The 23,744-nt window shown below is 45.0% G+C and overlaps 1 protein-coding gene across 2 annotated transcripts in view; it reads right to left on the bottom strand.

Moving 5' to 3' along the window:
* TNFRSF8 (TNF receptor superfamily member 8) overlaps nucleotides 1–23,744 on the bottom strand; it is a 199,830-nt gene that overhangs the window by 72,466 nt on the left and 103,620 nt on the right. For both annotated transcript variants that reach the window (XM_085615434.1, XM_085615436.1), the window contains exons 7-8: nucleotides 22,616–22,738; nucleotides 8,037–8,062 (exon numbers count right to left, since the gene is read on the bottom strand). In XM_085615434.1, coding sequence (XP_085471560.1) covers nucleotides 8,037–8,062; nucleotides 22,616–22,738 — 149 coding nt within the window. The remainder of the gene's footprint in view (nucleotides 1–8,036; nucleotides 8,063–22,615; nucleotides 22,739–23,744) is intronic.

The raw sequence follows: 23,744 nt of genomic DNA, 5'->3' as shown, positions 1-23,744 counted from the left end.
CTGCCTTGAAAGTTTCCAGAGGCGTCAGAAGCAGACCTCGCTGAGTAACCAAGAGGGTCTCAGCCAGCATGTCTGCTTCTGACACCTCTGCAAAAAATTAACAGGACGGGGCTGCTTTCAGCTGCATGATATCTCACAGAATTGTTCTGTCCCGATTTATTTGTTTGTATTTATTTCACAAGAAGCACTTCAACTGAGTTCTCACCATTGGACACACGTGGATGGAGACAAATATGTTGATGTTCGCTCCAATAAATTGTCTGTTTTCAGAGGCGGCCCAAGTTTTGATTGGAGCCCAGTTTGGGGCGCAGGGGTCACCGTGCAATCTGAAGGCTCACCAGCAGAATATCTGCTCTATGCTTCATTTTTGTACTGTATTCTGAGAAGTAAAAGTGAATTTCGCTACATTTAGAAGCCCCGTAGGCGAAGTACACAGACTGCAAACGAAAACAAAGTCACACATGCAACTAATGTACATATTTCTTGTTAACCCAAATTTTTTATGAAGATGACGCGCAGTGATGTGTGTAAACAGTATTACGCGTGCAAGGAAATATTCTTACCGGTAATCACCTGCTATCTTTGATTAGCACTGGGAGAGATTTGTTTATAATCAGGAAATCACTGTTGGTATTGGTTATCTGAAATGCGTGATGTTACTTATTGTCTGTATCAGTTGCCAGTGACATGTTTTAATCTCTTTCCATTTACACCTCTCTCTACACCTCTCTCTGTACACCTCTCTGTACACCTCTCTCTACCCCTCTCTCTACACCCCTCTCTCTACACCCCTCTCTCTCTACACCCCTCTCTCTACACCTCTCTCTCTACACCCCTCTCTCTACACCCCTCTCTCTGCACCCCTCTCTCTACACTCCTCTCTCTACCCCTCTCTCTCTACCCCTCTCTCTCTACCCCTCTCTCTCTACCCCTCTCTCTACACACCTCTCTCTACCCACCTCTCTCTCTCTCTACACACCTCTCTCTCTCTCTCTCTACACACCTCTCTCTCTCTTCCTCTAAGTGGCAGTCGGAGCCTGATAGCACTGCTTGTCCTTTTAAAAATAAAAACAAGCTTTCGGGGTGTTCAGGGTGGGGCGGAGGGGGGTCCATTCTGAGCATGTCCTTGGTTTATTATGTAGAATTGTATGGGTATCGTGCACGGGAATTAGTCACTATGCATTCTGCCGATGGCTGTATTCTGTTTGTGACCATGAGCAAAGTTAATAAAAAGAATAATTAAAAAATAAAAATAAAAATCAGAGCATCCCGATAATATTAATGTTATTTCTGGAATTATATGTATACAAAGAATATGACAGATACAAGTGAATATTAACTGCCAAAATTGCTCCAGAAATGGGCAATTAAAAACATGTGATCCCATGTACCCATATTCTTACATCTGGGGCATAGGTTTGAGATGCTTATATTTTGTTTGTGTAAAGCGTCCAGAGCTTAGTATAGGAGCCAATGGGCTTAAAGCTGCATTTTATTAAAGTTTGCCCTGAGAACTTTAAAAATAAAAATAAATAAATAAATAACAACAAGCATTGGCATAGCCAATAGGTCTCGCATTTGGGTCCTTATAAGTGTTTAACCATGCAACAGTTAATGTTGTTGCACCAAAGATATTGTGCGGCATAACTAAATACTTATAAGGTCCCAAAAGCGAGACCTATTGGCTATCCCAATGCTTGTTTTAAAATAGTCCTGCTGTGAAGATATCAGGAGGATCGTGCATAGGGCCCTAGGCCATTGTCTTTGTCCCCTTTCATTTTTATACACTTCCATATAGTTACCTGCAGTCGCAACAGTGCTGGCCCACACAGATAAAGAGTGGTGGGACAGGTTGAGGGTGAGTGGGGGGAGCACGCGGCAGGAAGTTTAATCATTTAAAAAAATGTAAAGATTTACCTGGTGCTACCGTCTGTCTCGTGCTCCTCTGCTTCCTGTTCCTGGTCCCATGAGTCCATGGTGTAATGAGTTAGCGGTTCAGCTACTCAACCCGGCGCAGGCCGGATATGTCGCACCCACACGCTTACACCGGACGGCAGAGCACTGATAATAAAAGGGGGCGTGACCGCACAAGGTCAGTCAGCACCCAACCACAATACTGTGTGTATGTCCCCATTTATCCTTGCTGCGCGCATTGGGTGCATAGTGCTTGGAGCAGCCAGCACTTTACATTGGTGAGGAGTACGGAGCCAGACTCACGCTCAAACGTGCCCACCGCGCACCCGACACTGCGCACAGCTGCTAAGCAGCATGACGGCACACCAAAGACAAGGGGCGGGAGCGCTATCCGCGTTCCCTGGGCCCCACGCGGCGGCCAACAATCAGCAACGAGTACCCGCTGCAGCCACACACAAGGGCCGGAGGCAGAAAGCCGGAAAGAGCGTGACCCCCGCATGCATCCAGGAGCCTGCACAGATTGCAACCACATGCTGGGCACCCACAAGTGACTTTTGCCCATGCACGCCATGAAGAGCCTGGCGTATAAGGACAGGGCCCGGTTGGTACCCAAGAGAAAAAAAAACAAGGAAAAAGGAGACACAGCAGGGAAGCAGAAGTACACCTCCAACACGCATACACACACGCAGCAAGACAAGAGCAACCACAGAGGGTACAGAAGGGGACCACAGCACGTCACACCCCTGCAACACCAAGACAGCACTCTCACGGCACGATGGGTGATAACCCCAACGAGAACCAGCCCCCAGTCCGAGTCATCACGCATCATGCCCCCACAAGTGTATTACCTCCGTTCAGTGAGGCAGCTGACCCCACCACTGCATCCCCATGATGGAAAATGTGGTTGGGACGTTTGGACAATTACTTCGTGGCAACCAGGGAAACAGTCGGGGCAGTGAAGCGGTCGCTACTACTCCACCATGCGGGGGAAAAAGAATACCTTTTATTCAAAGACCTCCCAAACACAGGGACACCAAACAACTATGACGCGACAGTGATGGCACTAAACGCGCACTTCGACCCGCAGTTGAACCCAGACTTCGAGAGGTTTAAGTTGCACCAAGCCCGGCAAAGGGAGGGAGAGCCAATTGACGTGTACCACGTGAGACTGAGAGAGTTGGTGAGCACATACACCACAGAAGACAGAGCCACAGAGCAGATTCGTGCCCAGCTCATCCAAGGAGTACGCAGCAAGACACTGCGTAGACTGATACTGAGGCAGCCAAACATACCCCTCAATGACATACTAGTCCTGGCCAGGACACACGACGTGTCAACAGCCAGAGCGGACGAGATGGACTTGGCACTGACACGAACAACAGAAAAGAGTGCAAACATCAAGTCGGGGTGGGCTGACGCCATCAGGACACGAGACAGAGGGAGTGGGCTTCGAGGCCGTCCACCACAGACCCCGAAGGGCCAATGCGGATACTGTGGGCGTGAAAAGCACCCGGCCCAGGCGTGCACCACTTAGGGAGGACATGCTCCCATTGTGGCATCCCAAACCATTGCGCGTCTGTATGCCGAAAGAAAACCCAGTGCAAGGACAGCAAAGGACTCTGCGAAGATTTGTATGCCAGATATCGAGCGCCTCCCTTGTGTCCTCACAAGGCGAGAAGAGGAATGAACAAGCCACATACCGAGTGGAAGACACCTCCACTGAAGATGAGGACGGAGACATCTCTTATACGCAGGAGTGCAAGAGGTGGAGAAGGCCACAGCCCACGTGCACGGTGAGGTTCACCGGGTCGGAAGTAAAGGCAGTCATCGATACCGGCGGATTGGTAAATGTCATGGGAGTCTAATAGTATAATCGACTGAGACCAAAAACAGAGTTAAAACCTTTCAAAACGAAGATCTTCGCATACGGGAGCAACTCGCCCCTGCCACTTTGAGGAAAGATGACCATGCTAATACGGTCAGAAGACAACAAAATCACCACCGACATTCACGTCATCAACCAAGAGGCCGACACACTACTTAGCAGCCATGCCGCCAAAGACTTGGACCTGGTAATGTTCGCGAGGAGTGTACAGGCGAACCAAATTGAAGAACTGCTAAGCCAATTTGCAGATTTGTTCAAGGGCCTAGCGCACATCAAGAAGGCCCCAATCAAGCTCCATATCGACCCATCTGTGTCACTGCAACAGCTCTACGTCACAGACGGATCCCCTTCCACCTCAGACCGCTAGTGGAGCAGTAGCTGCAAAAGCTAGAAGATCAAGGGGTCATCAAGAAGTTCTCTGGACCCACTCCATGGGTGTCCCCCATGGTGATAGCAGAAAAGCCACAACAGCCAGGGAAGATCAGGCTTTGCATTGATATGCGCCTCCCCAACAAGGCCATCAGGCGGGAGTGCCATATCATAGCAACGATAGACGACATTGTGGCTGACGTCAACGGATCCCGGTGGTTTTCCAAATTGGACCTGAACGCAGGGTACCACCAGTTGGTCCTAGCCAAGGAAAGCAGATATATCACCACGTTCAGCACCCACCTGGGGCTGTGAAGATACAAGCGCCTTAATTTTGGAATATCATCCGCAGCAGAGGTGTTCCAGGACACAGTGCGAGAAATCCTGACTGGGTGTTGAACGTAAGTGACAATATCCTCATCCACTCCAACTCCACGGATGACCACTACCGACACCTGAGAGCCAAGCTAAAGCGACTCCAAGAACATGGCACCACCCTGCACAGGGAGAAGTGCCTATTCTTCCAGAGGCAGATAGAGTTATTCGGCTAGCTTTTCAACCAGGAGGGAATCCAAGTAGATCCGTGGAAGTCCCGGGCCTTCAAAGATGCACCGGCCCCCTTGAGAGTGTCCAAAGTACGGAGCTTCCTCGGGATAGCCATGTACTGTGGCCAATTCATCCCCGACTTGGCCACGATCGCGGAGCCCCTCCAGAACCTCACTAGTGCTGACGCCATGTGGAAGTGGGGGCCCCCGTAAGAGGCAGCATTCCAGAGGGTCAAGATCGCTCTCCTCGACCACACCACATTGATGTTCTTTGACACTGCCTAACACACCAATATACTTGTCGATGCCAGCCCAGTGGGCCTCGCGGCAGTGCTAGCCCAGGAACAGGAGCCCGGAAGGTGGGCCGCACTAGCATACGCAAGCAAGTCACTCTTACCCACTGAAACAGATCGAACAGGAGGCCCTAGCCATTCAGTGGGCATTCCTACACTTTCATTTATACATCTGCGGCCAACCATTCAAGTTCATCACGGACCACCAGCCGTTGGTACCTTTGTTCAAAGGATCAGCACCTCACCCACCTCCGAGGATTGAACGATGGGCTCCAAAAATACGAGACGGAAGTAGTGTACCGTCCAGGCGCCAAGAACCCAGCCGATTTCCTCTCTCGACACTTTGTCCCAAGAGGAGGACAGTAAGAAGAGCCAGAAGTCGAGACACTTAAGGCTCACCTGAACATGATTTCAACTGTCACGTGCCAGAAAGCATTGACGCTAGCGTACATCACCGTGGCAGCTGAAGGAGACCACGTGATTGCCAAGGTGCGCAACGCCGTCCAAGGGGGAAAGTGGCACCAGTTCTTACAGTCAGCAAATGATTGGTCAGGACCCGAAAGGGAGAGCCTCATGCAGATGTGGAAGGTCAGGAATGAGCTAAGTGTAACCCAAGACGGAATCGTGTTGAGAGGGTCCTGCATCATCATCCCTGCGACCCTACAACACCACGCAACTCAGCTGGCCCATGGAGGACACCAGGGGATCAAAAAGATGAAGGCCCGAATGCGGAAAAGGTCTGGTTCCCGGGGATGGAAGCTCGAGTGGAGGAGACCGTAAAAAGGTGCCCAGCCTGCCAGTTAACCAGTGCACCAGAACGACCAGCGCCCATTCAAACGGAAGAGCAAAGGAAGGCCCCGTGGGAGAAGGTGAGCATCGTCTTCGGGAGTTCCCCCGATGGCCTAGCGACCTGAGCCATGGTCGATAGCTACTCCAAATACCCCGTGTTAGAAGTTGTCAGCTCCACCGCACTCTCCCGGGTTGCCCAGGTTCTCGAGAAGATATTTGTGATGTTTGGGTGTCCCGAAGAGATCAAGAGCGACAACGGGCCCCTGTTCCAAGGGGGGAGTTCTGTGACTTCATGCAACATCACGGGATACGACACCGCCACATCACCTCACAATGGCCCCAGGCCAACTGGGAAATTGAAAGATTTATTAGGACTCTCAACAAAACCCTACGCATTGCCGTGGTCGAAAATTCAGATCCAGAGCGACACATGCAACTGTTCCTCTGAGAGTATCGGAGCACGCCGGACAGCACCACCCATCAAGCCCCTTGGGCATCGATGTTCAACGGCCCACACCGTGACACAATCCCTGTCTGCCCAGGATGGACTCCGCCACCTTACAATGAGGGAGACGCTCTTGCGCAAAGGGAGAGACAGAACCTAGCCGCCAGCTAAGAAGAGCAAAATCCCGGGACCTGCAATAAGGGGACACAGTGATAATGAAAGACCGGAGACCAGGAGAAAAGTTCAGACCCTTGTACGAGCCAGGCTACTGGACAGTATTCAGTGTCAAGGGAACCATGATAACTGCAGAAAGAGAAGAAGAGGAGGTGACCAAAAACATCTCATGGTTCAAAAGGGCATCGGGGACCCTTCCCACTGTGGAAAGAGAGAACATCCCCGGAGCAAGTGAGAGGAACGAAGAATGTCCTGAGGAACATCACACACGCGCGCTGCAGCAAACACCACCAAGGGCCTCAAATGAAACCCACCAAGAAGCTGAGGCGACACCACGGAGCTCAGAGGAGCCCACCAAAACACCCAGGGCACCGGAGCGCCCACCCCTGGCCCCGGGTCCTCATCCCAAATATGGACTAAGAGGGAACCCTGCTCAGAACTCCCAACTGAGGAACTTTGCTTGTCAGGTGATGAGCCCAAGGGCAACTTGCAAGGAAAAAGAAAAGGAATGAGTTGGGATGGGATGGGATGTAATAGCGGTTCAGCTACTCAACCCAGCGCAGGCCAGATATGTCGCACCCACGTGCTTACGCCAGACGGCAGAGTGCGGATGACAAAAGGGGGCGTGACCGCACGAAGTCAGTCTGCACCCAACCGCAATACTGTGTGTGTGTGTCCATTATTTATGCGCACTGCGCACATTTGGCCCAAAGTGCTTGGAGCAGCCAGCAATTTACACATGGGACAGCATCACAGACTCCCTATCCAATCCCCATGCTGCTCTCAAGCATGAGAGCAGCGTGGGGATTGGACTGAATGGGCTGGATTAATGCTCGCTCCTGCACAGGGAGTCTGAGCTGTTTCTCCAACCCGGCTGTGCAATGCAGCTGTGTTGGAGAAAACTAAGTGTGCATGTCAGTTTGGACGGCCTAAGACGGCCGGCCAAACTGACATGCCACTTAAAACTGCACCTACCACTCCTCCTCCCATGGTTCGGCCCCGCCCCTGCCTGCACACGCTGGAAAATAGTCCAATAAAAAAACATTGTTTTATTTTTCAGCTGCTGTCTCTGAGCTAGTGGGGTAATATAATTACTCCGCCATGCAGAGGGGCCACCGCTAGGTCCCAACCCCCGTTTTTAAGCATCCCTAGACAGAGGTATTCAAATTTGAATTGATATAATGTTAAGACCTTTTACTTATTAGAATCTGTAGGGACATGCTAACATTTTTATGGAAGGCCTAGGTCTTTTTTCTCGCGGTTGTAACTACACTTGAGTCTTGCCCAAGATGCGATGCAAAATATGCTGCGTGATTTTTGAATATGTTTCTTATACAATACTCCCTCTAGTGGCTGATAACGGGTTAGAACGAGACTAAGCGGCTGTAAATTTAACTGCAAGCACTTGCGTTATTTTCATTCCGACACTGCCACCTAGAGGTCCTTTTCTCTCAGTAGAATTTTCTGGGAACTGCCGCATTACCAGTGAATGACCAAACATACACGTTACAGTCTGGCTTTGGATAAATCCAGACGCCTGGCGCCATCCCTTCAACTGCTCTCCTATCACTGTGAGATTAGCAAGAATGGTAATACGTGAGAAAATAGGAGTTTGTACTTACACAGCAGTCCAAGGGCCGATCACAACCTACAATAAAACAGAAGTCATGGGTCACAAATTGTAAATGCTTCTGGTCAAACACGTGCTATAGAAACAACACAGTTCCAATATAGAAATGACGCAATACAGTGACCCAAGCCTTAATACTGACCAGAGTTACAAAAAATTTTGCTAGCAAAATTTTACGAACTTGAGGGATCTGTATTTCAGAATTTTTTTCAATAGTTTTTGCAAAATTTCTCCAAAATGTGACGTTTTGCCGAGTATGCAATAATTTGTGTGGCGTAATCTTTTCGCAAAAATATAAACCACTGGAAGGTGTAATGCAGGAAAAAGCTGCGCAAACACTGATATCTTCTGAGTATAGTTCCAAATGCAGAATATTGTTTATTATTTTTATGCGGTTATTTGATTTTATATGTATATAATCTTTATTTTAATTAGTCAAAGAAATAAGATATTCGTAGTGTATGTAGCCTGGGCCGGACTGGGAACCACAATCGGCCCTGGCAAAGTGCTCTGCCGGCCCCCTCCCCCAGGGGAGGGGGGTGCCACCGAGCTCTTTGCCAGGGCGGTTTTCGGCCGACTTTGTTACAGGGCCGATTTTGCAGGTATGCTGCAAAAACGGCCCTGTAACAAAAACGGCCCACAGGGGCCCGAAACCGGCCCACAGCCCCCCACCCATGCGGCGCACCGGGGGATTGCCCGGTGCCCGCCACGGCCAGTCTGGCCCTGTATGTAGCTCAGCAGGTGTTGAATTTTTACTGGACTACTGACATCAGAGCACACGTGCAGCGTGAAGATCTGCGAAGGCTTGAACAAATGAAGTAGAGAGCTCTGCAGGAGCATGGATTGCAGAGACAGGCAGTATGACAAGCTTAGGTTTTTAAAATACATATCATGTCTTAGTGACTGACAACTCAGAGAGAGGGTGAGACCCACTTGTTAATGCTCCTGACACATCGTGGCTAGCCTCTCCCACCAGGGTCGGACTGGCAGTAACGGGCACTGGGCGTTTCCCCAGAAGACCGGTCGGTTTTGCTGCAGTGCTACAAAATCGGCTCCTTCTAACAAACGCACGCAGCAGCAGTTTTGCAGCACCCCACCCCCCTCCCTCCGGGGACGGTTGGACCGAATTGCCAGGGCTGGTTTCCGATCCCAGGGGCATATTATCAAGGACGGCGTTAAAATTATCGCCGGTTTAGCGGCAGAAAACTGCCGCTAAAGCTGCGATAATGGGCTTGATAATATGCCCTGGAGAATTCCAACAGAAGCCCATGTTCACATCAGAACAACACGCAGTTGCAAAACAATAATGTTACCAATTCAAAATTGATGGTAAGCCATTTGCAAACAGGGTCCCCAGGGGACCCCTTCCCCTTTGAGAACGGTGACAAAAACGTTTTTTAGGAGTAGGCAGCGGTCTGTGGAACCTCTTCTTACTCGTAAAAAATTTTTGTTTAACTTTTCTTTCTTTCTTTCTTTCTTTCTTTCTTTCTTTCTTTCTTTCTTTCTTTCTTTCTTTCTTCCTGTTTTCCTTACGAAAACTGGAAGCATTTAAAAAACAGAAGATTGCTTTAGTTGAAGGCAATCACAGACATGGAGGTCTGCTGCCCCCTGCTGGTATCCACGCTTGGGTCTATAGCCAATCGTGGCGGGTCTCATTTTGCAACCTGCCTCAGGCATATTAACAAGATAGGTCGAATTGCAACCCACTATGATTTGGAATTTTGTGAAACAACCTATTAGCTCCTAAATCCTTTCAATTCGCAAAAAGTTGATGCGTAATCTGCAACAACTTTTTACGAATGGAAAATGTGCACATCAGGCCATTGATTTCTTAGATACGAATGAATCTAAGCACTTTTGGAAGGCAGTGCCAGTAAGGGAGATCAGAATAGGTATTGTAAGAAGCGTGGGCCCTATTAACAAGCAGTGGGGAAAGCATCGGGCGCACAGATGACCAGCGTGAGGTGCTTGCCCAACATGGAGGATTTCAGTCTCCTTCACCCTCACTCCATCAGCTTTCACAGACCAAGCACGTAGAAAAGATTTGGCTCCCATGTGCTTTTTAATTAAATAATTTTTTAAATCACAGCTGCACCCTTCCATCTTATGCATAGTGGAGACACCACCTACTAGTAACAGGGCCCTATAAAATACCAGTTAAATAAAAAGTGCCCCTATTCATCCATTAGCCCTTATATCATAGCCCCTACATCTTTCACCTGGCTCTAACAACACAGTCCACAAGCTGTGGACCCAAACTTATGGCCCTAAGAAAACTACAGCAACTGCTGTGACTTGTTACCAGCTGTAAATCCACAGCTGCTTTCTGATTAATACACCAGCTGGCACAGAGTATCCAGAAAGGTGGATTAACATCAATAGGATGTAAGGAAAGTGTTGGGATGTATATGAGGGGTGATAAAAACTTTAGCTAGGATTCCTTGATGCTGAAACTCAGTTCTCTCACTTTCTTAGATAGACTGATGAAAGGAAGTAGAGAAAATGTCTGTTCCCCATCAAGAATCTGACCCCAGGAGGAATGCATTTGCAGAATTAGAAGGTGAGAACTAGATATTCTGGAAGGTAATATCGGGAAAGCGATTAGGGAGCTCCGAGCTGAGGGGGGGTTCTGAAAGACGCCCCCCTAGCAGTGATAGGTAAGGTTGCGAAGGCTAAGACGGTGGCTTTCCCTAGGTTCCTATATTTCTTTGCTACTCTCCCCATAGTTGTACCCAGAAGTAAGGTCAGAGAATTGCATACACTGCTGATTGATTTCATTGGAATAGGGGTCGGTGTAGAGCAGCACTCATGAAACCTCAGCCGCCTAGCCTCGATGGGGGCCATGCGGCCCCGTATTTCTGATACTATCACCTAGGGCCCCAAGTGCAGTGGGTAACATGTCGGATGGCAGCCAGTATTCGGAGAGAGGCTGAAGCCGGGGCAGAAACGCCTCAACCCCAGTGGTTATCCCAGCTGCGCCTAGAACCAAGAAACTTAGGGCTGAGCCTGGGAGTTTGCAGTCTGTGGCTAAACACTGCTGCAAACGTTACCTCCAGAAACTAACACAGTGACATCTACTGGCCAGGGATACCCCTCAGTTGGATTTCCGTCCTCTCACCTGTAGATACCCGACAGCGGTTAGCAGACTGGGTGGCATCGGGCATTGAGCCGCTGGGTGACTTATGAGCAGGTGGGCAAATGCCGTCCTTTGAGGACTTACAACTCGCACACGACCTACCAGCAGGACAGTTCTTACTCCTTGGGGAACTCTCAGTGGCACTGCGCCGGAAATGGGGGGATGGCGCTATTGAGCCCAAAACACACAAGGGATGTCACATACTGTGTACAACCTCAGCCAAAGACAAAGCTATTACGGGCTTCTATAATGCACTACAGGAGGCCGTGATCACACCCCTTCGTGATTTGCAAGACAAATGGGCAACAAACGTCAGTACCCCATTGTCAAAGAGGGATTTGACACAGGTGCTAGCTAGGATTTGACACATGTGCCTGTTTTAAATTAATGAGTTACTACTACCTGCATAGAGCATATCTCACTCAGGGCAAAATAAAATAAGCATTGGCATAGCCAATAGGTCTCGCCTTTGGGGCCTTGTAAGTGTTTAGCCATGCAACAGTTGTTGTTGCACCAAAGAAATTGTGCAGCATAAATAAATACTTATAAGGTCCCAAAAGCGAGACCTATTGGCTATGCCAATGCTTGTTCTTTGTAAAGAAATAGATGCTTGTTTCTATTTCTTTACCTTTGGTATAATCGCGGCACCGGCGCTTTATTTTTAACATTAAAAGTAAAGCGCCGGTGCCGCGATTATACCAAAGGTAAAGAAATAGAAACAAGCATCTATTTCTTTACTTTTGCTATAATCGCGGCACCGGCACTTTATTCTTAACACTAAAAGTAAAGCGTCGGTGCCCGATTATAGCAAAAGTAAAGAAATAGAAACAAGCATCTATTTCTTTACAAAGACGAGTGGCAGAAGAATGGGCTGGAAAAAGGGGAATAACAGGAAGAGGCAAAGAATGAAGGTGGAGATATTGGACTGTGAAACGAGGCAGGTGAGGACTGTTCTTGGCATATCTTGATGTAGCGCCTTCATGAAGTACAGTACCCATGACGGAGACATATGGCGGCTGCGCTTTGAAAATCCCCTTGCAAAAATTCGAGCAACAGCTCATGCGCTGTTCTAGGCTCGACCTAAAAATACCTCCGTACTACGTAGGCAGCGTGCCCTAGATGTGGCGACAAGAGTGCTGAGCTGATAGATATGGTATGGGACTGACCAAACCTTACTGAATTCTGGACCGGTGTGATGACATTCATTAATGACATCACTGATCGCAATTCAGTACTGTCGCCTTCGAAGTGCCTTTGGGTATTTTTCCGAGGCAGACCAAATGTAAGGTGACCACCAAATTTGTAGACCTTGCACTACTATTCACAAAGAGACAAATAACCAGTAACTGGAAAAGCACCAGGGCCACACTTGGCGAAGTGGCGTAGCAACCTTGTACATTGGACTGAATATGAATGTATGAACCTTATGAGAGATGCCAAATGGGGGAGGGTCCCGATGGAGATGGCCCGAGGCTGGGAGGATTTGCTGGAAGAACTCAAGCAAGAGGATGCCACTGACCACGGAAGTTCCCCCACGCCCTGGCTGGACCTGACCACAGCGTCTGTTGAGAACACAGGGGCTGGGGGATTAGAATGGTTGTTTTGGCTTTTATAAGGATGCCATTGGTGATACTGGTGCAGCACACTACTGCAGTGCTTACTATATCAGCCAAAGCTGAGGGCCTACAGAGCCTCGAACAAGATGTCGACTGTATTATCTCTATGTATGAATTATTGCTGCCTACACTGCGGCTATTCAGGCTACAAGCGAAGGCCTGAATAGCCATGTTTCCTTATTGTTTCTCTCTGTAAATGCCAATAAAATGTGTTTATAAAAAGAACTAGAATGTAATTTGGAATCCTTCACCGATACCTGTGAAGGAGCTCATTTACTTGCAGGCAAAGATTCCAACAACAGATAATCGAAATTAAATTATGTTTATTGTTATTGGAAATTCCTAGACAAGTCAATCAGGCAGTAGAAGAGATGTAAGAAGACCCGGGTCCCCTAAAATAATGCAGAGAATCTGACGATTCTGCTCAAAGGCAGATGGGGTTGAACAGATCTGCCACGAAGGATTTCTAAGTTCAGTAATCAATTCTCTCCTGATAAGTAAACTGAGACGGGAACTGTGATGGGTGTTGAGTCTATCAAAGGATTGAGAGTGAATATCTTCTGCTAACAATTTCAAAATTGCCAAGTGGCCCTTAAAAGAAAAACAGAAATAAGAAGGGGCAACTGAAACTACAAATAACATGTTTTTGTATAATCTATAGAAAATATAAGGTACTGGACCTCGGGGCCAGATATTAATAAAGTTGAAGCCCAAATGTTCCTTGACCTAAAAGAAGTTGTGACCATTTTCAAAAGTAAAAATGTGATACTTATTGGAAACCCGTGCAAGGAAGACAAAGAAAACCAAGGATAAACCTGAATTAATATGAAAGAAAAAGCAGGAATAAAGTGCATTGACAGGTAGAACATCTAATAAAACAATTTCTGAGAAAATTTATGGCAGTGTGGAAAAGCTAGAAGTACAAAAGTTTAAAGGAAAAATGGGAAAACTATAAACAGGTGGGATCCTTGCTGCATCTACGTGCACATCTATAAAAACAGAAGTATAAGACTGGGAAAAGTGTCGCAAATTTGAGCAACCCATACGGCTATGTCAGGGAATCCAATATTCAACTGATGAAGGGAAGTAGAAAGCTTGAAAAGGGTGTGGGAATGGAATCTACAGAATATTTAGTTGTGATAAAAAATAAATCCCAAACAGGAAATAAAAAAATTAATTAGGTGTTTGAAAAGTAGGAACGTTGATGCCATAAAAGGACGCCTAAATCTGTCTTGAAAGTGCAGATGACGGATGGTGGCATGTGCGTTGTAAGAAGGAAACCTTAGTAAGTGCCTGTAAGGGAGTTAGCTGCTTGAGAATTATCATGATGTTTACAAAATAAGACGAGGAAGGATCAATTTGTGAATAGCCGATGAATCTTTCGTATGTGTCCAGTGAAATCTTGACCCATGAAATTAAGACTACTGAAAAAATGGATGGAGGAAAAAATATTACTTGACACACAGGCAGGCTTGTTGAAAAGAGAAGCTAGAATGTATGATTTATTCTAAGTAAACTATCAACTTGAGAAATATGCAAAACAAAGTAAAATAAATGCCTCTTTCCATTATCTTGGTCACGTCTTTTTCTCTGTTGAAATAAGAATACGTGTTAGAAACTTGTGGACGTAGCCATCCCGTTCACAGTACTTGACCTGTTATAAATCCGTTTTTGATATAAAATATGAATTGGAATCAAGACTACAAAATATGTATCGTTTTCTTCAAGTACTTTCTGAGTGCTCTGATGAAATCAACTCCGTTTCTAAAAATGCCTGGTGAAATAGGTTTTTTGCAAGGTTCTGGGCCAGTTCATAAAAATGTACGTCAGGGACAAAACATGTCATCTGGCGTCATCTAGGGGTATGGCCAATCCAGCAGCCTCATTATCAATGAAGACAGCATAGTGGCTTGCAATTAAAACAGCTGTAAAGTGTAAATACATTTGGGCTGAAGTAGAGCGGGGTCTTGAAAAGCAAGCAGCAAAATGGCCGCTCTATCGCCTCGCTCCCCTTCAATGATGGCCCTGGTTGATCTTCTGTAAAACAAAAAAATCAAACTTCGGGATTTAACTGATATTATTGCCTCAGTTCTCAAAGTTTATACCTGCGAAGACAATTCCCAACTCTCCATCAGTCATGTAGCTTTGTGTGGTGACACCATAGACCACTTTAGGAAACAGGTTCATCTAAAGCATGGGTACTCACAAAAATTCCCTGGGGGCCGCAAAGTCCGTCCTTTGGTGTGACTGAGGGCCGCACTAATGCCAGCAAGGGGGGTGTAAAGTGGGTGTAGTGGTACTGGAAGCAAAGCATGTATATCTAGTGGCTGTACTCAATTGCGCAATGTGAAAACAGAAATCCTGGGACAAATCCCGCCTTCTCCACTTGACCAAATTATGTGACCCTGGGCAATAGTTTTTTCAATTTCCCTCCTTTTTCTTCATTATCAAATATATGAGGACCGTGAAGTACATGACTTCAGGATGCGTGCTGTACAAAACCATCTCCTGTGCTTGGATGTAATCACTAATGGCATTGTTGTCAGGTTGGAGGAGGTGGGGGGGTGAGCATGAACGTTTCAAAAGTCATGGAAGAAAACCACTTTAAAAAAAATTACTTCTGAATGAACTGCTACAATTTGATTTATTAAGGTGAAATTGTTCTACAAATCAATGCCATACACTTTTTGAATGTTTACAAGACTAGCGTATTTTTACGTTTGCTGTCTTTAATAATGAAGGTGTTCCTAAAGTTAAAGGCCTAGTTACTTCCTTTTGTTTAACTGCAATTAACCCTGAATTAAGTGCTTGCTGTATATTTAGCATTATTTTAATGTTAGTGCTGAGTCGAGTAAACAGCAGCACAGTGCTGCTGCGTCTCAGGGGGCCGCATGTAAAGGAGGGGGAAATGGCCACTACAACGCGGCCGTTTCCACGCATAACCATAACCACGCATACATTACAACGCATGCGTGGTTACAACGAAAAGCCTTTACCACGCATACCTTTACTACGAAATTCATAGTAAAGGCCTGTGTGCTAAAGTTAAAAGGAAAAAAAAGGGGGGTTGGGGGACTCCCCCCCCCAAAAAAAAAACGTGGGATTAAAAAAGAGGGCTTGGGGGGGCACCCCCAAAAATAAAATATAAAAAACCGTACCTCATTACCTCAATTAAAGAGAGATATGGAGGCAATCCACGTCGTTAGAGGAAACGGAAGGACACTTCCGCTTCCTGTTAACGACATGGAACGTCACCAAGGACGATCGAGGAAAGGAGAGGTAAGGGGGAATGAGGAGGTGGTGTCCCGCAAGGGAAAAATTTAAAGAGTAGATAATAAGTGCAATGCACCGCAGACTGTCCGGGCGGTCAGGGATGCCACTGGGGAACTGCAATATGGTGCACAGGGTATGCTGAGGGAATTCATGTGCGCATACGGAGATTTATATGCCTCGCAACCTACAGCTACACCAGAAACAATAATGGATTATCTAGCAGATATATCGATATCGTGGTTCTCAGACGCGCAAAGAGAATACCTGTCCTTGCCTATTACAGTGGAAGAGGTAACAGAAGTTATTAAATCCCTGCCCAATGGGAAAGCACCAGGCCCAGTTGGGTTCACGAGTGAATTTTACAAGGCTTTTGTTGATCAATTAGCGCCTCATTTGGTTGAGATGTATGGAGATGCCCATGAAAAGCAGGTGTTGCCGCCAACATTGAGAGAAGCCATGCTGATTGCTCTTTTAAAGCCAAACAAAGACCCAGAATATTGTGATTCGTATCGGCCATTGTCCCTAATTAATGTAGATACCAAGATATTAGCCAAACTCCTTGCCACTCGATTACAACCCCTAATGACCAATTTAATACTGCCGGACTAATAAAGGTTTATCCCTTCAAGGTCAACAGCCCATAATACCAGAACACTCTTTGCGTTATCGCATTATTTGTTTCCCACTACTAAAGCTGCTGCAGTACTCTTAGATGCTGCTAAAGCATTTGATTCTATTGAATGGCCATATCTACACACAGTTTTAAGGAGAATGGGATTCCCCCCTATTTTTCTCCAATGGGTACAAATACTATATACTGCGCCAACAGTGCGTATCAGGGTTAACAAGTACATATCTGAACCAATAAGTATTGCGCGGGGGACAAGGCAAGGCTGCCCACTGTCCCCCTTGTTGTTTGCGATAGCACTCGAGCCGTTGGCCTGTAAACTTAGGCAGGGGCATCACTACTCGGCGCTTCAATTTCCGCAAAGACCATTGCATATATCGTTATATGCAGATGATATGATGTTATATGTACGTGACCCTGAGAAATATTTGAATCCTTTTTGAGGGAATATATTAAGTTTGGGCAGCAGTCAGGCCTCAAAATAAATTGGTCCAAATCATTAATTATACCCTTAACAGACACTACCCATCCGCACTCCATGGAATATCCAATAGAGTGGCAATTAGAGCCAGTAAAATATCTGGGTGTTTGGTATCACCGTGACCCAGAAATTGTAATCCGCACTAATTATGGAAGAGCAATTGATGTGATGGAAGAAAAAATAGGGCGATGGATTCAATTACCATTATCGCTGGCTGACCGACTAGCCATTGTAAAGATGGTCATCTTACCTAAATTATTGTATCTTTTTAATAATATTCCGATACAGCCTCCGGCAGAAGTTTTTCATAGGATTTCCGCCATGGTCCTTCGCCTAATATGGGCGGGTAAACAAGCTCAGATCGAGCTACGCGCTCTTACACTGCCTTATTCACAAGGAGGGTTCAAGGTCCCGGATTTTTTACTTTATACTTATGCGCGCAAGCACAATATGCGCATTTTTGGTATCATCAAATCCCTTATCTCACGCATGTTGCAATTGAAGAAGGTGACGCGCATCCAACTCCATTAAACACTATCATAACCCACCATAGGCCCCCACTTCATAATCGCGATATAAACACAATAGATTAAAAAAATAGTGCTTGGCGAACAATGGGTAGAAAGGCGCATAAACTGCCATTGTATGCCCCTGCACTGCCGCTACATTATCATCCAGATTTATCCATTACTCAAGAAGAAGTGGGCATGGGTCTGCTAAGACAAGTGGGCATTGATACCATGGGGGATTTATACAGCAATGGGTTCTTTAAATCACTTGATGAGCTGTCATTCATAAGCAATCAAACGTTATTATTTAGATTTACATATCATAGACTACAAGGTGCACTGAAGAAATTGTATCTGACTCACCCTGCAAAGCCACCACAATTGTCCGCTTTACAACTACTGATCACCACCCCTACTGCTAAACGCATGGTGTCAAAACTATATGTTAAGTTACAAGAAGACATAGCGGACACTACATGCAAAGCACTGGAGAAATGAAACGGTAGCCTAAACGATCCATTGACGGTGGAGGAATGGGCTATGACTTTCACACTAACTGGTTTGTTAACGCCCAATGGAAACTTGCGTATGCTACACTATAAATATCTTCATCAGACCTATTACACTCCAGCAAGGCTTAATAGGTATGATCTGCGAACAGACTCTAAATGTTGTCGCTGTAATGCAGAAATAGCAGATTTCATGCATCTGGTATGGTCTTGTGCTGCAGTAGAAGACTACTGGTTAAAAGTGACACAGATGCTGGGTATTATGCTGGGCATTAACATTGAATGCACTGTTCGTACATGTCTGCTAGGCCTGATGCCTGAAGTACGAGCCAATAAGCGTAAGTTTTGTGTAATTACGTTACTCCTGGCTAAAAGGAGAATATCACTGTGCTGGGGAAGTAGAAAGGCTCCAAAGATTAAGCATTGGATCCAAGATTTGACGTATTGCAAGGACACCCTACAAACATATGAGGAGGAGCTACCCACAGGTTCGAAGCCTAGAGACTATTGGAAATATTTGATTCAATATCTGCAACTGTACCAAGTTGACTGATTGTATTCAGCAGCTGCACTATAGACAATGTGTTTTTCAGGTAACATTACAAAGCCACAAAAACTGGAAGACGGATGTTGTTGTACAATGGCATGTATGTTAATATCATGTTAGACATTGTATGTTTTTGAAAATGCTAATAAAATTAAAAAAAAGATAATAAGTGAGATATCCTTTAACAAGAAAATGCCATTAACATGCATAATTTAACAACGAAAATCGTTGTAAAAATATGCATGTTAAAGGCATTTTCGTGGTAAAGGATATTCGTGGTGATGGCATTCGCGTTGTAACGCATGCGTGGTAAAGGCATGCGTTACTACGGAATGCGTTGTAAAGTCATACATTCGTCAGGAGGACCACATGCGGCCCCCGGGCCGTACTTTGACTATCATGGTTCTAAAGTGTCGCTCATGTGATTTTTGGGTGGATTAAAGAGCGCTTATTTCTAGCACAGTTATAAGACTGAAAAGGATGAGGGTGTAGCAGGTGTGTTATACTGGTACACATGATGTGCGGCCACATTCTGGAATATAATGTGCTGGATCCCTAGAGCATGCTGGGTGTTGTTCTACTACCACCAGAAAGTTATGATATAATTCATTAACATGTATAATGTACCCTCTGAGCCATTGGCTATTTGTAATGCATTAACTGTATAGTGTGGTGTACTGATAACTGTGTACTCAAGTGGCTCAAACAAAAGGGCATATTTACTAGTAAAGGACGGAGCGTGGCATTAGCCGTCTTGGCTTAACGACATGCTCCGTCACTTTAGAAATGGAGGGCTGCACCATATTTACAAGAATATGGTGAAGCCCTGCGTTTCCCCCTGCATGGCGCTAAATTTAGCTGCCTAGCGTCAACGTAGGCACCATAGTGCAAGGGTGCCTGCGTTGAGGGGAATGATTGTTTATGTTGAGGAGGGTGTCCCTTCCTGCACATAAACAATCTTTAAATGGTGTTTTGTCACTTCTATGTGTGCTGCTTAATGCAGCATACATAGAATTTGCAAAACTTAGTTTTTATAATGATTGTTTATGTGCAGGAAGGGCAGCTTGTTTCCATGTGTGCTGCACAACACAGCGCACATGCAAACAACAAAATGAGGAGAAATTAAACATTTCTCCTTGTTTCCCCAGGGTAAGGCCAGGTTTTCCCTGGTCTTAATTTTGGCTTTGACCCATATTTACACCACCCTTGTAAATATGGGAAAATGTAAAAAACTTTGGGGCAGATTTACAAGCCCCTTGCGCCTCTTTTACGCCGCCATTGCGTCACTTTTGTGATGCAGCGGTGGCGCAAAGCCAGCGCCATGGTGCGGGGTACTTACGACGTGATGCATCTGGGAGATGCGTCACGTTGTAAAGCCCTGCGCCACATGTAGGCGTTCCGGCGCAGGGGGGGCGTTCCGGAACAGGAACGCCTCCTAAAAGTGGCTGAGTGAAATCTACAAGATTTCACTCAGCCACTTTTAAGGCAATGCTGCATCAAAACCCTGCACCTGCATGAAGCAGGCGTAAGGATTGATGCAGCATTTTAAAGATAGGGCACCCCCGAGCCTTGCTGGAGCTGCCTCGCGCTTGCGACGCAACTCCAGCAATGCGCCGCCTTTACGGCAGCAGATGCGTCACGCATCTGTCCATTTTTGCCCCATGGTGCGCCGCATTATAAATGCGGCACATCCATGGTGGCGGAGCCGTGACGCACAATAACTGGCGCATCCCTGCTAATATGCAGGGATGCGCCAGTTATTGTAAATCTGCCCCAATGGGTGTTGCAGCAAATGCCCACAGCAACACCCATTGCCATCCCCTTTCAAGCTAAGTATAGCGTAAAAGGGAGCCTTATTTAGAAGGCAGCATTAAGCCACATTAAGTAGCTTAACGCTGCCTTGTAAATAAGGCAAAGCCCCTATCGCCAACACAATGTCCTGAAAGTGATGCTGTGGTGGTGATAGGGGCTTGTAAATATGTCCCAAAGTTTTACAGCCAGAGATCCGGGGCATGGCCAGGCAACAGTAACATTTTTGCAAGAACAAATTGAGTCTGTCCATAATAATATCTTGTGTAACTTCATAGAAAGCACATTACAAAGAAATGGTGACATGAAAGAAGATTTCACAGACTATGCATGGAGCTTCTCTTTTGTAAAGTTGGCATTCGCATTAGTCATTCTAAATCTCATTCACAAAACCTACCTTTTAGACAGAAATCTATTCCCACCATATAATTCCAATGTTAAAAGCACATTTCTAACTTGCACAGGGCTCACAAAGAATCACATAAGAATCCCATAAGTATTTTCTTAAATCTTTACTTGATGTAGATTTCCAGAAGTTCTCCAATAAACAAATTTCCCTTATGCCATTTGTTTTCCGTGCACACCCCATTATTCATCGTCTTTCTGACAATCTCTCTACTGCCTACAAGGCTAGTTTTCCGTGCATCAATAGGGTGGGAAACTATCTGCAAAGTGATTGTCAGTACCTAAAAACTTAGGCCCTCATTCCAATCAGGATTATAACTTGTGTGATAATAGCACAATATTTCTCCTTGCAAATATTGGCCTTTAAAACCAGGCAAACAAAATTTGTACAGGGAAAATGTACCACGTTCTTAATATTGTGGCTAACAGTGAATCAAAACATGCAGTTTTACCATGTTGCTCCCATGAACTGTGGAATTTGAAGCCAATATTGCACCCAATTTTTTAACAACTATTTTAAATATTTTAATTCGCCATTATTCTCTATGGGGTTTTATTTTAATTTTAATGTCCTACCGCCAATATTTTCTATGAGAGGGTGTTGCAGTATCAGTGGTTTGCCATGTGTAGTGCTGGACCTACTACAAAAATGTAAGTTATGACAAAAGTGTAAATTACTAAAAAAAAAATCCGTTTGTGAATACTGAAAAGTAGTGAATTTAGTCAACGGTGAAATTTGTGAATTAGGCCCTAAGTGTGGAGGGCTGCTCAGAAACTGTGACATATCACTTTGCAAGTCCTTAAATTACTTGTTGGAGTAATATGTAAAATACAGCTAGGAAAAGATTACAAACAATTAAATGTGATTGTATTTCAGGATGTAAAGAGGACATTCTTTTGATTTGTTAAGAAGTATAAGAAACACAGAGATAATTGTTAAGGACTTCTTACAAAACCAATTGATGCAAGAGAACCCCTGGAAAGTAAACGTTTTGATAAGGAACAGATTCCAACTTGGTGATTTTTACCGTCCAACCTTCTATCAGATCTTTCATTTATGGCAAACAAAATGACAACCAGATGATAGTTTGGATATAAGTTACTGCAGACAATGTTCAAACTAAAATGTATGTACTTAAGAATATTTTAATACCAATGTTGTGTTTATTTGCAGATAGTAGTATTTTTACACAAAGGCCTAACTGTGGTAGTGTAATTTTTTGACTGCCCGGCCTATTTCTAATACCCAGCTAATCAATCACTTACAACAATCCAGCATTCTCTTGCGTATTTCTGGCTCCTTTATGAATCTGATTATATTTGCCTGTATAAGCTTAATGGAGAATGAAATATCGCAATTGTCAATGTAATCATTATGAGTACAATATGCAAATACTTGAACTTATTATATTTGCTTTGTTGAAAACACCACCATGAATATTGCTGCTGCCTAGTTTAACCTCAGAGAAAGCATTCGTCAGCATGGGAAATATATTCTGTGCACTATAGATACTGGGTGCTTTGGTGCCTTTTCAAGATAAACACATGTTGTCTTAATCAAAGTTGTTTGGGGAAGGATATGATAAGAAAGAAGTGGTTTCCATTTGCAGAAGTCTGAAATCCATGAATAACTATAGACATATTGATCATTAACTTACCAATCCATCCAAATGGCAAAATGCAAACTCTGCAAGTCTTCTGTCTCCAAATTAAAAGAACCGCCAAGACTACGCTCAGCACACACACAGTCGCAGCACCAAGGTAGAGGAAACCAGATGAACCTGGAATAAATAATGAGACATTATTTGTAATAAATGTAAAAAAAAAACTCCTTTATTAAAAGAGCAGCAACAGAAAGATTTACATCAGCAAAAGATAAATTATATCATCTGCAATAGAGTAACAACAGATCTTAAGCCCTCAGAAAAGTAGCAGTAAAAGAGTAGCATTAACAGACCAATTACCTCTTCAATTAATTTAAAATATGAACCAAAATTACCAACCATGTTGATAAACATGTATTCATTTTGTTTGCTTATTCACTGCAAGTCACATATTAGAAGATTTAGCCTAGGGACACTGGAAGAGACTCTTTGGCTCAGAAGGGAGAGAGAGAAGGAAAACATCCTGAAAATATAGGGATGTCAATATTTTATATTCAAAGGCATGGCTGAAATAACTTCCAGAAGGTAGCAGCCAGGTAAAATGCAAAGAGAATGCCATTCAGTGATAACAAAGGAAATTAAATATTAGCGGCATAGGATGTTGAGATGAGAGAATCATACAAATATAGAGCAACTTGTTAACAAGAGGGCCTTGAAAGTGAACATGAGGTTGTGAATCACAAAGTCAGAAGATGTTCATACAGACCCTTTCAGGAGTGGTGTAAATGTGGCAACCAATGTTGGGAGATTGGCAAGCAGCAGGAACTGCCCAACATGGATGTCCTAGCTGATTGAGCTAATTGTGGCCGAATGTTTTTTACACATTCTGCTTTAAAGCTACATGCCAACATCAAGTGTTAATAATAAGAGTGAACCCTTTTTAGAGTTCTTTCGAGTAGGTGGAGTAGGGCAATCCATTTGCTAATCCATTGTGATATAATGAGGCTCCATAGAGGTGAATGTACAACAGATAAAGCTGGACTGTATTACAATACACACTTTACTTCACATTCAATTCACCCTATTTAGGATGTGGATGAAAAACATCAAAAAAACAAAAGCCCTCACTGACTGAAAGCATTTATTCACTCCATAAACTGACTTAAAAAACTAAAAAAAGTAG

Source organism: Triturus cristatus, chromosome 1_2 (assembly GCF_964204655.1).
Source record: "Triturus cristatus chromosome 1_2, aTriCri1.1, whole genome shotgun sequence".
In the NCBI taxonomy this organism is placed as follows: Eukaryota; Metazoa; Chordata; class Amphibia; order Caudata; family Salamandridae; genus Triturus; species Triturus cristatus.
Note: the sequence above shows the minus strand (reverse complement) of the source record. Positions and strands in the feature narration are given on the sequence as shown.